Source organism: Clavelina lepadiformis, chromosome 1, assembly GCF_947623445.1.
Source record: "Clavelina lepadiformis chromosome 1, kaClaLepa1.1, whole genome shotgun sequence".
Taxonomy (NCBI): Eukaryota; Metazoa; Chordata; class Ascidiacea; order Aplousobranchia; family Clavelinidae; genus Clavelina; species Clavelina lepadiformis.
In genome coordinates, this window is record NC_135240.1 from 6440095 (window position 1) to 6456380 (window position 16286).

The 16286-nt window shown below is 37.4% G+C and overlaps 2 protein-coding genes across 2 annotated transcripts; one reads left to right on the plus strand and one right to left on the minus strand.

Moving 5' to 3' along the window:
* Nucleotides 1-2651: 2651 nt before the first annotated feature.
* LOC143444126 (b(0,+)-type amino acid transporter 1-like) lies at nucleotides 2652-6206 on the minus strand. Its single transcript, XM_076943252.1, has 5 exons — nucleotides 5506-6206; nucleotides 4991-5381; nucleotides 4580-4767; nucleotides 4067-4273; nucleotides 2652-3969 (listed from the first exon to the last, which is right to left on the minus strand). The coding sequence occupies exons 1-5, from the start codon at nucleotides 6001-6003 to the stop codon at nucleotides 3733-3735; spliced, it is 1521 nt and encodes a 506-aa protein (XP_076799367.1). The 5' UTR covers nucleotides 6004-6206; the 3' UTR covers nucleotides 2652-3732.
* Nucleotides 6207-7347: 1141 nt separating this feature from the next.
* LOC143454900 (uncharacterized) lies at nucleotides 7348-14182 on the plus strand. The gene is made up of 8 exons (XM_076955046.1): nucleotides 7348-7979; nucleotides 11848-11966; nucleotides 12103-12414; nucleotides 12680-12806; nucleotides 12917-13116; nucleotides 13240-13368; nucleotides 13544-13645; nucleotides 13726-14182. Exons 1-8 carry the CDS (start codon nucleotides 7907-7909, stop codon nucleotides 14038-14040), a joined length of 1377 nt encoding a protein of 458 aa, XP_076811161.1. The 5' UTR covers nucleotides 7348-7906; the 3' UTR covers nucleotides 14041-14182.
* The last annotated feature ends 2104 nt before the right edge of the window (nucleotides 14183-16286 follow it).

A 16286-nucleotide genomic window follows, 5' to 3' on the forward strand; every position in this document is an offset into this window, starting at 1 on the left:
GCAATAACTTCACATTTGATTTACAGCAGCCACCTTGGTTTTTGACTTTTTAAATAGTATTCCCCGAATTTAGAACTGTCCACCAGGTCTATTGAACAGGTGCAAATGTCGTTAATGCCTTGCCGAAAGGCAATACAACGGTACAACGCCAATGGGCATCGAACACAGAACACGAGCTGCATTCATTGCTAGGCCAGCGCTCGAATCGAGCCGACTTAGGCTAGGCAAAAGAAATTATATAAACACTTAATCTAACTTTAGCCGCATAAAGACTCACTTTGCAACGCCAACAGCACTCACTTCCTTTTAGCCTTTCCACAAGTTGGTTCCCTTAATGGCGGATCGGGAAAGTGTCAATTTGGCTTCACTTTTGGAAACCAGTTGCGCGGTCTAGTGTTTATATATTATCCATAGGCTAGGCACAAAAGGCGAATTCGATCCATGCACACTGCAAATTAGGAATTCTGACGATATAGAATACAGGTTCTAGTTGGTCTTAATTGAATGATGCTCCCAGATTTGGATATAGCCTATGAGAAAATAATGTTCAGATATCAAACATTTTCCAGCTTATAAAAACTATCAAAATACTGTATAATAGTAGGCTACATGGCACACAAATTTATTGGGTGGTGTTCTGGATCATCATAGGCCCATGCATATTTTTCTGAATTACCATCGAGCTCAGAGTGCTTTGAATTACGTAATAATTGCAATTTTTGCCCATCATCTTGATTGCATTCGGTATAACGGAGAACAGGACATTTTTACTGAATTAGTTCACATATATTCAAAACAATGCAAATAAACGTAGACTACTAGAAGTGCAAAAGTTTACTTGTTTTCTAACTTATTTAACTGAGCAAACAGATTAAGTAACACACAATGTTTGAACTGGGTTAAACGCAGCATCAACTTTTTTGTTGTTTGTCTCAGGCTGAAGCGTAAACTTTGTCACTCGTGATCAAATGGATGATAAACATGCACAAGAGTAACGCTGAAACACTTCAGCTTCCATTGACAAGTGCAGATCGTAGGTTACAAGTCATTGCCCAAATTAATTGGGGAATCTTTTCGATCAAGAAACGTAAATGAAGTGGAAGAAGTTCAGTCAACAAGTAGTGATGCCTCGTCAAAAAATAAATCTTTCGTCCTTCAAAAACGAATTGGATGACAGCTTTTCTATCAAAACTGGTACCATGGTTGGATCCGGTATCTTTGTGTCCCCAGTTGGCACGAACAACAGTGTAGGTTTGAGTCTGGTATTGTGGGCAGCTTGGTGGCAGGTCTTGCCGCTTTGTGCAATGCGGAGTTAGGTTGAGCAATAAGTGAGTCAGGCGGATCGTACACTTAATAAGGAATACGCGCCGGTTGTGGCGTTCACCTATGCTTGGACCATATGCTTTATCTCTAAGGTTGTGAGCTCAGCAGCAACGGCAATGGCCTTCGGCCAGCTGCCCAGCCGTTTTACCCTGCTTGTAAACCTCCAGACCTAGTGATTAAGGTAGTTCTGCCTACTGCTGCATGTTTCACTTACTATACTTTGCTAACCATATCTCCGAGTATTGGTTAATTTAGTCTACTTCTACTTGTTGTCGGTAGATCGATCGAAGTACATCGATTTACCTGTACGTGCTGGTATCTTTTTCGTAGCCGTACAGCTTTTGCAGTATTCTTAATTAGCGACCAGATTCACAAGACCCTTGTGAATTGAAATGTTGCGTTTTCTAGGACGCGGCTTCTATAATGATTATCATACTCACTTGCATCAACTACGTCAGTGCGAAAGCAGCCACCAAAGTACAAAGCACTTTGGCTATCGTCAAATTTATTGGGATGCTCATCGTCATCGTCGGCGGAATGGTGCGTCTTGGTTTGGGCGACAAAGTCGGATTGTACAATCTTCGAAACGCCTTCCGCCCCGAGGACCTAGCCGGACTTGGTTTCAGCCAAATCGCCCTCGCGTTTTACCAAGGATTCTGGTCGTACGACGGATCTTCTTAATCAAGTCACCGAAGAAGTTAAAGACTCTCCCTCGAGCGATCATGATTTCGGTTGCCCTGGTGATGATGTTTTATCTTCTGGTGAACATAGGATACTTTCCTGGTGAGGTATATTGCCAGTCACGTGTAAAACGAGTTTTTTTTACTATCCAAGTTGAAGTTGAATCCAAGTTGATTTGTTTTATACCGTTTGTTTGTTTGTTTGAAGGAAAATACTTTCAAGCCTTAGTTTAAGCAGAGTTAATATTACACTTACAGGTCCCAATTCTTATTCCGTGCATCATCGTCATCATTGCGGTTTACTTGCTTGTAGCGCCTCTGCTGGACAGTCCAGACATAATCATTCTATATGCTGCGATCTTCATGATGTGTGGTCCGATAGTTTACTTCATATTCGTTTATAAAAAGCTGAGAATTCCTGGGCTCGACCACTTAACACTGATGCTGCAGAAAATTCTGAACGTTGCACCCACAGATTGGTTTGGAAATCGTTAAGTTTTGCGGGTCAGCTGAAAATGTTTTCTATTTATATTCAATATATACTCTTCGGCGAACTCAACGAAACAAAGGTATTCATCTTACAGAGCTTAGAGATTTCCTCTGGTTTTACGTTTCTTTCTAGTATAGACTTGTTATTATGGTAACAGATTATATTAAGTGCTTATTTGAACCGATAATGTGTATACATGAAAATCTTGCGAGCACAATTGCGCGACACTGCTTCCACAGCCACCTTAAAATTCTTGACTGACATAAACTAGAAAAAAATCACACGCGATTTCATATGAGCTGCATTTCCGAGAAAAAGATTTGAACCCTGTGGAGTAAAATTGTTCAAAAAAGGGAATTCAATTTAATGGTTGTACAATTTTACCTCAAGCTATTTCAATTCAGCCTAGCGGCTCAAGTGATTCTGCCCACAACAACACAGAGTACTAGAATGTACTGCAGTTGAAAACTTTGATCACAGATGTGAAATTGTTGTGGTGCTATTTCTTTGCCTTTTCAGCATTTATATATCCTAAACTATTTTTCGTGGGACAGACGTGTTTCAGATTATGATGTGACACAGCTAGGAAAAATGATTGGTCTCACTAGGTCAGGTGAGGTTATTCTTGATTGCACGTTAAGATGTAAGCAGACAATAAAATATACAAGCAAGCAAAGTACGATTTTCCACAACAATGTACACAAAAAATAGCGCGTGGCACAACCTTGTAAAGATACTTTAACCAGAAATACATTTTGTAAACGACATGAAAAATTGTTACGAGAAATGCAAAACATCCTAATCTTTAAAACATACTGTACTATTTACTTTACGATGGTAATATCCACGTGGTGTAAAACTCTGGAAGTTGCGAGAAGGCACTAGGCTTTGCAATTTCCTGATTTCAAAATATTTGACACGCGTCAGAAGTTCCGTAAACAATGAACACCGAAGACACAAGTCAGGTTGACAAACAAAATATTGTCAGTTGATGTAGATTACTCGAGCGATGTGTCGCAATTAGCGCATTCCGAGCGTACCAAGCAACCAACACAGTAACCATAGTAGGCTAATCTTAACTATATGTCAAAGACGAGATGTAAAAGTAAACGCGTAAGACTGTGCGAGTTGTTGGAGTGTGTTTAGCCTTTTGCAACAGCGGAATGAGATCGACCTGATGACAGTTTCATTTTGTACAACCCAGGTAAAGATTAGTCTATAGTCCCAGAGTCGATGATTTTAACAAGTTTCTTCCCAGTCTGTTGGTGCAACATCTAAAATTTGCTGCAGCATCAGTGTTAAGTGGTCGAGCCCAGGAATTCTCAGCTTTTTATAAACAAATATGAAGTAAACTATCGGACCACACATCATGAAGATCGCAGCATATAGAATGATTATGTCTGGACTGTCTACCAACGGTGCCACCAACAGGTAAATCGCAATAATGACCACAATGCACGGAATAAGAATTGGGACCTGTTAAATACACATTTTTATCAGTATCTAACCTATACGCTCGTCTGTTTAGAGGCCACTGTTTATGCTACAGTTCAATTAAATAGGAACTAATAACCTTGAAAGGTCTTGGCATGTCTGGATTGGTAAACCTTAGAACGACGACGCCAGCTACTACTAGTCCGTAAAAGAGCCACGCCGTGAAGCTGAAAGCGTTTACGAGAGTATCGAAGTCATTCGGAATCAGAAAGACCAGTGTGAGAATCGTTGTAAAGACAAGAGCCGGGCCTGGGGTGTAAAAGACCACGTTTGCCATTCCCAGGATCTGATAAAGCAATTATTAGCTTTAGCCGTTTTATCATGACGCGTGCATTAGAACATATGTCATATTGGCGAGTATTTAATATATGTGTATCATTCAGTGTTATTCTATTTGAGTAAAATAACTTACTAATGATGCCGTTTAGGCAATATATATATATATATATATATCTGAGATCCAAGTAATGTCAGTGGCAGATCCGTGAACTACCTCTGCTGCTATTATAACTACGTGTGTTTTAGTAAAATAATAATAATAAATAATAATAAATCCATTTTTTTTAAAGATATGATTTTTAGAACAGCTCACTTGAGGAAGGTGGCCACGCCGTGCAGCCACAAACGGTAGACGGCCCCCTGTTAGGTAAGAGCCGTTCATGGCCCCCAGCGTGGACAAACAAACCGTGAGGGGCATAATCCATCCGGCTGATCCGAGCACCCTGTAACCCCAAGTCACTGCAACAGCGTTTGAAGCTACCATTTCAGCGGGCGTGAGAACTATACGAAAATCCAGAAAGTTAATCAGCATTAGCTAAGCTAAAAATCACACATTGTGATCAGCAAACGACATGAATTGTAGTCTCTTTTAATTTGGCAGTTGAGCTTTCACTGATATTGAAACGTTATAGGTATAAATATTGCATACCTACGTACATCAGCGCTGGCCTGGTTTAGCTGAGTAACTTTAACACACATTATGGTCAACTGCAAAAAACCTTACCGGCAAAATAAGCAATGTTCACCAGAAGGTAAAATATTGTCACCAGTGGAACTGCAATCATAATCGCACGAGGGAGAGTCTTTTCTGAGTTTTTAACTTCTTCAGTGATGTAATTCAGGTTATTCCACCCGTCGTACGACCAGAATCCTTGGTAAAACGCGAGGCCGATTTGACTAAAACCAAGTCCGGCTAGGTCCTCGGGGCGGAAAGCGTTTCGAAGATTATACAATCCGACTTTGTCGCCCAAACCAAGACGCATCATCCCGCCGACGATGATGATGAGCATCCCAATAAATTTGACGATAGCCAAAGTGCTTTGTACTTTGGTGGCCACTTTCACACTGACGTAGTTGATGCAGTTAAGTACGAGAACCATCACAGCTGCCGCGCACTGAAGATAAAAAAGTCAAATATAACTGCGCTCAGACATAACTTGTAGCGAAATACGCAACAATTTAACCGAACTGGTGAACTTACAGCATAATTTGTAACGTTTACAAAACTATATATTTTACCTTAACAACTAGGTCTGGCGGCTGACAACCGGGATAAAACGGTTCAACCACGTACGAACCGAACGTCACTGCTGTTGCTGCGTTTGAAGCATTTCTGGAAATAACGCATGAGGTCCAGGCAAAAGTAAAAGTTATCACTGGTACATACGCTTTATGCAGGTAGGCATACTCTCCACCTGACTCACGAATAGCTGAACCCAGTTCGCAGTAGCACAAGGCGGCAAGGCCGGCTATTAGGCCACATGCAGCCCATAATACCAGGCTCATGCCAACACTATTGTTAGTGCCGACTAAAACGCCAACCGGAGACGCAAAAATTCCAGATCCAACCATGGTACCGGCTATAAGCGCCACGCTTCCGGGCAATCCAATCTTCTTCCTGAGCTCAAAAGCGGCTTTATCTTTGCGGTTATCATCGCTAAATAAAGCCCCATCAGCTGCCGGTTGTAACTCAATCTCAGTTGTATTTGATCCTGCGGTTCTTGATCTGAGAGACATTTTCACAGACTTCTGGGGAAGCTTGCAAAGCTGTTGAACTTGTGACTTGACGACTGCACTGTGTGCGTGAGCGTAAACCGCTTAACTTTTTCAATTAGTTTGCTTCGTTTGTGCTGCAAGCATGAAGTGAACAAAGACTGCATCACGAAACATTTTAGTGTAAATATTTGTTTGGCAGTTGAGAGGCGGGTTGTACGTCCCATGCTTTATTAGTCCTACTTGTGCAACCACACTGTCATTCATGTGTTTAAAATTTAAACACAATTTTACCGCTTTAAACATGTTAAAGTGTTTAATTATGTGTTTAAGTGTATAAATTTTGTTAATTTGACAAAATTTAAACACTTTATGGGTTAAACACCACAATCCATGACATGTTTAGTAATGATTTATGCCTATTCTACACTTTTTCCACGCTTTTAGCGTTTAAATGTTAAACACATAACACAAAGATTACAAAATGTGTCAAACCAAAAGGCGTTTAGGAGGAATGTGTTTATTTTAATGAGTTTTATTGAATCATAACTTATACTTTAAGTTACTTTAGAAAGAATATATCTAAAACATTTTATATTTGCTTTTAATCATATACATATTTTCCAATTGTGTGGCTCAAGTTGGAACCAGTTTTTTCGGTTTGGATCGCAAGTTAAGCATATTTTAATATATATCATCAGCAGAATAAGTTTAAATGGCTTGAATAATTCAGCCAAAGCAAGAACATTTATTAGTTTTTCTATACCTAACTAAACGCGGGTTTAATTTTATATCATCGGTCGATCGTCGTATGCCAATGTTTTTGTTTTTTTAGTGTTGATCGTGTTCCTTTTAAAAAACTAATAGTTCAAGGGCACCTTTTTCGGTACTAGCCAAATGCTTTAGACTTGCTCGCATTACCCAATTACACGAACTATAGTTCAGTATATAGATTTATATGTCGAACTCAATTCTTAGGTTTAAAGTTGGACAATGGAATAAAACATTGGCAACTTAAAATCGTTTTGAAATTTTTCCTGTATGGAGTGGCTGAGCACTAAATTGTATTGTTCAGGCGTTACTGTAGGCCATATTTCATCATATGTTTTTGGCTGTAATTGGTTTTTAAGTAAAGCCATTCACCCAGGAATGGAGAGTGAGAGACCAATTATCACGCTTTGCCCATCAAAGTTTAAAATCACTCGGGCATACCCAAACATGTGCGTTATCTTCGTCGCCTTTCGATTGGAAGGCTAAAGGAAAGTCTTTATCACCACTTAATGGTGTGAAATGTCAGATCAGCGTTTGTTCATATAATCTAGAATATGCAACTGAAAAAAATAGGATATTACTATTTCTTTCATGTTTAAATAACTCCAAACCTAAAATAAAGAAGTTAAAAATGCTTTCGTAACATTAAACGTTTTTTTTATATTGGAATACGCAATTATTTTATATTTACTTTTTATCCAACAAGTTTGCCATTTCTAGATTGCTTTAAGTTATATGAAACAACATGTTAAATTCCACCATTGTCAAAAATGTGTCCGCGCATATACCAGCTTCAGCCGGCTACAGGCTGTAAAATCTAAATCCATTTTGAGCTTACATATGCAGACAGCGAATTGTTTTAAGGCATTGTGTAGCGCCGTAGCCTATTGTTACAATGTTTTTGCTTGCGCATTTTTATAGATTAGTGTTGTCCTACACCCTCAGTGAAAATTGTTGACCCTCTTTGGTTCTTTTTCAAATTGCAATTGTTGTAGCCTAGACATTGCATTGCAAAGGTTTCGCTCAGGTGGCTAATCTTGTCACTCAGACAAAAACCCGGAAAGAGTCTGTTAAGCTGTTTCTCCTTGTGCAGGCCAGCACTCCTTGGAATAACGTATACATTATCATATATCATACGGTAAACTACCTTTCTATCATGGATTGTGATGGTATATTTCAAAAACTAGTAAATGCTAACTTTTCAGTAGAGGTGGCTAAGACCATGAAAGGTAAGCTGTACTTTGTTTGCTGTGCTTGTACTTCACTAGAAAGTTTGCAAAATGAGTAACTGAAGTAGATTTCGGTTACGACATGTAACAAGGAAAATGCAGATGCTATAGGCCTAGCGCTTGTGTATATTACAATCATATCAAGCGGCATATATTTTTTAAAGTTTGGATATGTTCCAAATTGCAGATACAGCAAAACCAACGTCTCCTTTTGCAAACTTTCTACTGTAGTGCTGTGTTAGTCTACAGTTTTCTATATATGTATTATAGGTTGATAGAACAGGTTGACACCTAACAGATAAAAATAAAGTTTATATCTTAGAATGCATTTGAGAAAATAAATTAAACTTAAGTTATGTTAAGAACTGTAAACCAAGCATGATGATTTGCACTAGTCTTGATGAACGACCACAAGTGACCATTTGTACTTTCACACATGTTTAACATGATCAAATAAGGGGCCTAAATACTCTGAATGTTAACAATGGGCAATTAGTTTAGCATGAGTCCAATGCAAAATGACTGCTTTTAAAAATTGGACCAAAGATATGAAATATTTGATAAAGGCAAACGTTTAATTCCCATACATAATTAAAACTATGTATAGGCCTATTAATTAAAATGAAACAAAAGAATAATTTGCTTTGTAGCTTTTTGCACAGATCTTTTATATCCAATCCATTTATGCGATCCATTTTATGCGATCGGAAATAGTACACCATTTAAATATATGCATTAAAATTAACCTTGATGAGTGAAGTTGATAAAACAGCGTGAGATGTTATTTGGTTATTTTCTTTGTAAGGTATGCCTATTGTTTCCTATTGTCCAACACAAAACAGGAAAATTTATTAATCTATTCCGTTATGTTAAGCTACAACACTGGTAAAATTGCTGTCTACTTCCAAAGTATTATGATTTTTTTCAAGATTGTTTTTTGCTATGTGCACTTTTTATTTAGGGATAACATTGATTTAGCTTAATAGTGGTGGACTTGTAGTTTCCTTTTAGCCTTATGACATCGTTAAATAATTATTCATGCATGTTTTGTTCTCATACTGCTTTGTCACGCTTAAATTTAAACAAACACATATTGAAGAAACATCGTGACTCGAACCTGGTTTATCAGTGCGGTGCAGAGGACTGCAGGAGACGGTTTACAAAATATAAGCAGTTTTTAAACCATTGCCAACGATACCATATTCAATCTAGCAGCAATGTTCATAACAATGAACAGGATATGGACTTACCTGAAGTTAATACCTTTATGATGAATACTGCTCCCACTGGCTCTTATAGTCAAACAGACTCTTTGCGTAATGAAGCCGCATTTATTTTAAAACTTCTCACCTTCCATAAATCAAGTGAAAGCGCTGTAAAAGATATTTTAAAGTCAATGTCTTGCTTGATTGAGAAGAAAATTTCCTCCATGAATAATGCTATTGCGAATCCTAATAAAATCGGCTGTTCCTTCGATAGGCTGATGACTAAAAGCTCACAAGAGGAGTATTTTACAAATCATTTTGGTTTTGTGAAACCGATTGCTGCAGTTATTGGTGCAAAGTACAAAAATATAAAAGGAAAGTCTGGTGTTCAGCGAATTCGCCAACCTGTAAAGGTGTATTATGTACCATTTTTATCTCAGCTCACTTCTTTACTTAATATGCCAGAAGTCTTGAGCCACTTAAATTCAAACACAACACAAAGCTTTGCTGATAGATTGGTTGACATTGGAGATGGTGCTTATTGGCAAAGTCATGAGTTAATGAGAAGTAGTGTTAGCTGTTTGCTTTTCTCGTTGTATACAGATGATTTTGAGATAGTTAATCCTATCGGGTCATACCGAAAGAAGCATAAAATTACTGTTTACTATTGGACATTGTTGAATTTACCCCCTTACGTGAGAAACAAGTTGAAATTAATACAGTTACTTTGTTTGGGTAAATCTAAGGATATCAAGGAGTTTGATGCCGTTGGGATGATGCTAAAAGATTTCGTACAGAGCATGATAGAGTTGTATAATGGTGTTCTTTTAAATGTTGGAGGTCAACAAAGGTTATTTCAGGGGTTGTTACTCTATGCTGTGGGAGACACTCCAGCAGCACAGGCAATGGGTGGGTTCAAAGAGGGAGTTGGTGCAGCAAATTGCCCATGCAGAAGATGTAACGTGACCAGAGCTACTTTAAGCAGCTATTTAGAGCATCAAAGATGCCCGTTACGAACGCACAGTGAGCATGTTTCGAGAATAGTTAGTTTAAATGGCATGGCAGATCAAAGGACAGCCTATTCATCTCAATGGGGTATAACAAAATCATCATTCCTTTTGGATATTCCTGGATTTGATATTTGTCAATGTATTTTGCAAGACCCTATGCATATTTTATTGGAAGGTGTTTGCAAGTCAGAAGTGCAGCATGTGATGTTATATTTGATTTTTGAGAAAAAATATTTCACTTTGGAGCAATTTAATCACTGCATTGAGTTTTTTGAGTATTCTGTAGAAGAGGGCCTGGACAAGCCACAGATAATTGAGAAGAAGCATTTACTGGATGGTTCTACTTTTCCTCAAACAGCTGCTAGTATGCTCAACTTGATGCATTTGCTACCATTTTTTGTTGTTGACTGGATCCCTCCACAAAATAATAATTGGATGAATTTTATTAGGTTACTACAAATTGTACAACTATGCACATCTGTCACTGTGTACAAGGACACAATTGTAGAGCTGGAGTGCCTCGTAGCTACATATATTGATGTTACGCAAATGCTTTATCCAGACCATTCCTTCACACCAAAAATGCACTATATGGTGCACCTTGGAGAGCAAATGCGCTTGTTTGGGCCACTTCGTTATCACTGGTGTATGAGACTTGAAGCCAAAAATGGCTTTTTCAAACAGAAGAAATGGTTCAACTTCATAAATTTACCGCTTAGCTTGTCAGTTTTTCACCAAAAATGGATGTGTTGTAATATGATAGATGAATCAGGTCTTCGTTGCCAAAATTATCTCGATCACCAAGTTTGTAATTCTAAAATAAGAACAGTTACTTTGGAAGAAATCGAAAACAATTTACCACAACTATTGACTTTTATGCTTGATGCTGGTTTTCCTGGAAACACTTTGGAAAGAGTTCTCTTTGTTGGGGAAGTTAAAATTCACGGGATAACATATAGGAGAGGAACAGTTTTGTTAAAAGATTTCTCTAGTGAGCAGGGTACTGAGGTTCCTGAGTTTACTGAATTAAAAGAAATTGTCATTATTGATGATGTGACTTGCTTTTTTTGTAATGATCTTGTTACTGGTGATTTTTGTCGTGAGTTGAATTGCTTTGAAGTGTTGCGTTCAGAATCTACTTCATTTTTGTTGCTTGCAAAATCTTTCTGTGTTTGGCCACAATTAGTGCATTGCGCTAAGCACAAGACTTTTGTTATGATGCAACATGTGGGTAGGGTTTGGAGTGATTAAAAAGCCAATCTTAGTTAGGTTTACTTCCAGTATAATTTGGAGAAGATTGTTTTCCAAAATAATATGCTTTTCTTATCTTATACAGTAGTGAAGCCATATTTGCAGGCTCAGTTAGATAATTACATTGCTGCCCTTTCAATTTACAGTATTTCCAGCTTCCCAAGATAATGAATCGATCATTGTGTTGGAAATGTTACTATTTTTAATACAGTAAACGTTTGAGTGGGTTGTAGAAATTTTCGACGTACTTTTAACTTGCAAATACATAAGTGACTATTTTTTAGTAGAGTATCAAAATGGTCATCATGTTTTATCTGCATTGCTTGCAACTTTCATTAAATTTTACTTTCTAATAATTTTCAAATTTTACAAATTGAATTTAAATTATTTCCATGTTTGCAGAGAACGAGGTTGACGAACTTGCCTTTAAAAAACTTACTGAAAGTGATTTACGCTTGATGTATCCAGGGAAAGTGGGAATAGTGAATAAATTGCTTGTGTTTATGGAAACGCAAACAGAAGTAGTCTAGTGGTCTAGAAGTACTAGAGTGTCACCTGTTAATATTTTTCAAACTTTGAATAAGATCAGGAATTAAACTGAGACAGTTCAAAGCTGAATTATTGTTATTGCTTAGAATTTTTCCTTTATCTTTCCAGGTGTCATATGAATCACAATGTTCAAACAGCAGAGATACTGAAGTTATTGCTGACGTTAATGAGGATGTGCTTGCTTTTGAGAGCTATACCATGGTTTTACCTAAATTCAAAGAAGAAGTTGAGCTTATCCTTGCTGCACCTGTCATAGATAAAAAAAATTTCCATATGGTTGTTGCAGAAACGGCTTCTTTTTTGTTATTTAATGGTGATATCAAGACAAAGTCTGAGTATGAGGCATTTGGAAAGCAAATGCTGAAAAGATACCCCTCTTTAAACTTTTCTGGAACTTCTGATTCTAGAGCAAAACCTTGGGTAAACATTTCATTTTGATCATTTAGTAGTAAGAAAATTTTTAAATCAGCAAGGTTTGTCCTGAAACTTTAGTGTGGGATGTGCTTTGAGTGAAGAATGTTTGAAAACTGCTGCTTTAATCAATTAGTAGAATGAAGACATAATTAGTGATGTATGGAGCCTAAAGAAAAAGTTTTCAATACACTGTAATGATAAATTTCCTATATTATAAAATATTTTTGTACTTAATAGGCTATAACAATTTATACTAAACTATTTCTTTAAGGGCTTTTTCTGTAGAAAGTTATCAGAAAAGCTTAGAAATTTACGGTGGAAGAGAAGCCATCCACCTGTGCCATCACATGGTAAACGATCCGCATCGTTAGGTTTCCTTCAGCTGCAAAGAGTGGCAGGTGATGCAGAATTATATATTTTTGATCCACATAAAATTTATATTATTGGATATATTGAACTAATTTTGATGTAGACTGCACATGCCGTGTTATATTTGTAATTACTGTAGATTCAGAATGGACAAAAGAAAAGGCGGCTGAATTTATTAGACAACAATTACAAAAGGAAGAATCAGAATGGGAGTATAGTTTACTAAAACAGGCATTTAATGCCAATGCTGTCTTTCGACAAGAAGCAATTCGTTTAATGAAAGATGGTTGCGTCAGTGAAATCATTGAAAAGTTTCCATTATTGGGCCACATGCCTTTTGTAAGTCTCTGAGAGAAACTATGATAAGATGTTTTAGATTTTGATACTTTTGTACAGGATTACAGTTGTAGATCATGTTTGGAAGCTGCGACATGGTTATTGATATGATGGTAAATTATGCAGATTGAGGAAGAATTCAAAAACGTTTATGAATATGATTGCAATGCGATAGAAGAGGCTTATGTAATCATGCTAACAACACTTGACAAAATATTTAACAGCAATGTTGAGCGGCAATGCGATGAAACTGAGGTGAGCAATCTAAGCATTCATGCAGCAATTAACAAAAAGTTGGTTGTTTGTGTGCTAGTTTATTACTTATGCTTTGTTGAAGAACAATGCGTTCAGATCTTGAGACATTTGATATATATTGAATAAATTATAAATTCATTTTAAATGGTGTATTAACCTAACAAAATTTTTGTAGGATCCATCACAACAGGATGAACTTAATCTTTTTTTGAGGTTACAAAAACAACTTCAGCCGACTCGCAAAACAAATCTGTTTGATACAATTCAGACTGTTGATGTGAGTTGTAGTTGCTTCATTTAACTGATGGCTTCACATAACAATTTGTATAGATTGACACTTTTGTTTTAATTTTTTAGGCATTTCGGATTAATTTAAACTCCAGAAAGAAAACACCGCCAAGTTTGCTTGTTTCTTACAACGAAGCAGGAACCATGCAAGCATTCATTGTTGCTGATTCAATTCACATCACATGTAACAACGATTCGAGGGTGGTGTTAGGTTATTTAATGCAACTTATCGGTTGTTATTATGCTTGGCAATTGCAATACCCAAAGGTTTACCCTATTTTGGGTTTTTTACAAGCTCATCTGTTGAAGGATAGTCTGTGTGGTTATCATAAGTCCTCCAAATACGTCTTCTTTGAGAAGCAATATGAACATGTAACATTATGAATTTTGCCCTTTTTAGAATTATGCCCCCTGTCAATAGTACGTGCCCTAATTGCGGCGCCCGTGTTTCTGTACCTGCCTTGTTTTTGTGATTTGTTTCCTTTCTGTTTCGTGATTGTACCTTAATAAACGTTTCTTTTGGAAATTTTGACTGCCAAATGACTAGACGCAAAAGATAATAAACACCTAGTTAGTAAACACGTACAACATTTAAACATAAACACCAAAGATAATAAACACCTAGTTAGTAAACACGTACAACATTTAAACACCAAACAGAATAAACATGTGCGATTTAAACATGTAACCACTTTAGGCGTTTCTTTTAGGCCTCACTTTTCGTGTTTAGTTAAAGTGTTTAACAAAATAACAGTGCAGTGTTTGCGAATCAACTTACGATTTGTAAATTGTATGCAGTAAACAAATATGAAAAAATTTGTGTTGTACAGTACATCTTAGCATAATCTAACTCATCTGTGCATAATACGTGAATAACACTTCATAGCACGAAATGTTTTATGACGTAGGTAACCTTTGACCACCGCTTCAGTGATAAAGTGGTGGGGGTGGTGGGGTAGGTAGAAAAAAATTTGCGGGGTGGGGCAAATATTTCATGAGTTCAAGGGAATTACAAAGTGTTTGTTTTAAGACACCACCACCTGATGTAGAAGCCTATAGACACAAAAATTTGGGGGGGCATGGCCCCTTTCGCCCCCCCCCCTGTCTACGCCTATGTTAGGGTGCCGCTAAAAGGTGAAGCTTGGTGTATCATTCCTTAAAATTATGCATTGTACGATAACAACCATTCGACGACGCTTCAACACCTGCAGCACCGGCAGTATATTTACAATGACCAGGTCAAAATATAATTGACCAGTGAAAAGCTAGTAGCCTATATAGGCCTAAGGCTACTAATAGCTGAATGTATTTAGGTATATAGACATCTTAATTATAAAATGTTCAATGATATCGACTTATAAAATGTTTAAGGAGCAGTGGAACGGCTTATTTGTATGTAAAATAGAACAATAAATTGTTGTAGGCTATATAGTCTATATATAGTACATACTCTATAACGTAGTAGACCAGGGGTGTCCAACCCGTGGCCTGCGGGCTACATTTGGCCCGCGGGAAGGTTCTGAGTGGTTCTGAGTGGTTCTGAGTGGTTCTGAGTGGTTCTGAGTATACAATAGAGCAATAGATAGTAGAGATAATAGATAAAAGAGAAATAGATAGATAATATACTATAGTCTCTAGTGCAGGGAAGCACAACTGTTTAACTTAATTTTATTGCATCACAATTTATTTCTTGTAAGGTTAGAATTTTGGTGTGAGGGTTTTAATTAGAAATTAGCATTAAACACTCAAGTGGCGCGCGCAATCATTCGTAAATCGCATGTGGCCCTTTGGCCAAAAAGGTTGGACACCCCTGTAGTAGACGAACTTCCCAGCAGTTTTTTATTGGCGCGCGATCCGCTCGACATACGTTGCCGTTTCAATCGACCGGTCGATTCATGTGAAATTTTCCCGGGAAAACTCCCGTTTGGAATTTCGCGCATTAGGTTTTTAGATCAGTTTCGTGATTTGCCTTGATCTTATTGTTTCCATTTTACTATCACACGTTGCTTTTTATTTGCGTGAGAATGTTTTAAACCGGTTTTGTTCAGTCAACAAACACATTTATTCTAAAATCATTAAAATCTGGGACTAAGTCAAAAATTCACTTTCAAGCCTTTTTCTATGGTAAGCAAGCCAGATAGATATAGCACCGATCAAAGCTGTCACAGAGCATCACAGCACTACATTGCGGCTCTTGCTGTCAGAATTTGCACATTGTGGTATCAGAGTATCAGTGACGCAGTTATCCGTTACAGTGACGCATCGGAGTACAGTTCGCCATGACAAGTTTTGCGCATTTGTCGAATAAGGGGTTAACGTAAGAATATCTTCTATATAACAACCCAAGTGAAGTTATTTATCGTACCAATACGATTTTTAAATGGGTCAAACTTCAAAATGTGTATATTTGCATTATTCTCCTTATTGCTCTTAGACTGTTTGACCTAGCTATAGGCTGCCACCTTGCGCACTCTCAACTTGTTGAGGTCGCCTTAATTGCTGCAAATTGTATGCAACGTTTACAGCACTATTAAGCGGAAATGTCTTTAAACCAATATCCTGTGCTCGGCAGGATGCAGAAAATATTACATTTCATTTACGAGAATAGAAAGGAAGAAAGACACACTAGT

Bases quoted from the DNA above. Each gene is read 5' to 3' on its own strand.
- LOC143444126 (XM_076943252.1), bottom strand. From the start codon at position 6,003: ATGTCTCTCAGATCAAGAACCGCAGGATCAAATACAACTGAGATTGAG. The intron at 4,274-4,579 runs GTGAGCTGTTCT...TTGCTTTATCAG, and splicing joins GGCGTGGCCACCTTCCTCAA to ATCCTGGGAATGGCAAACGT. The intron at 3,970-4,066 runs GTTATTAGTTCC...TGTATTTAACAG, and splicing joins ACATGCCAAGACCTTTCAAG to GTCCCAATTCTTATTCCGTG.
- LOC143454900 (XM_076955046.1), top strand. From the start codon at position 7,907: ATGGATTGTGATGGTATATTTCAAAAACTAGTAAATGCTAACTTTTCA. The intron at 12,415-12,679 runs GTAAACATTTCA...TATTTCTTTAAG, and splicing joins ATTCTAGAGCAAAACCTTGG to GGCTTTTTCTGTAGAAAGTT. The intron at 13,646-13,725 runs GTGAGTTGTAGT...TTAATTTTTTAG, and splicing joins ATACAATTCAGACTGTTGAT to GCATTTCGGATTAATTTAAA.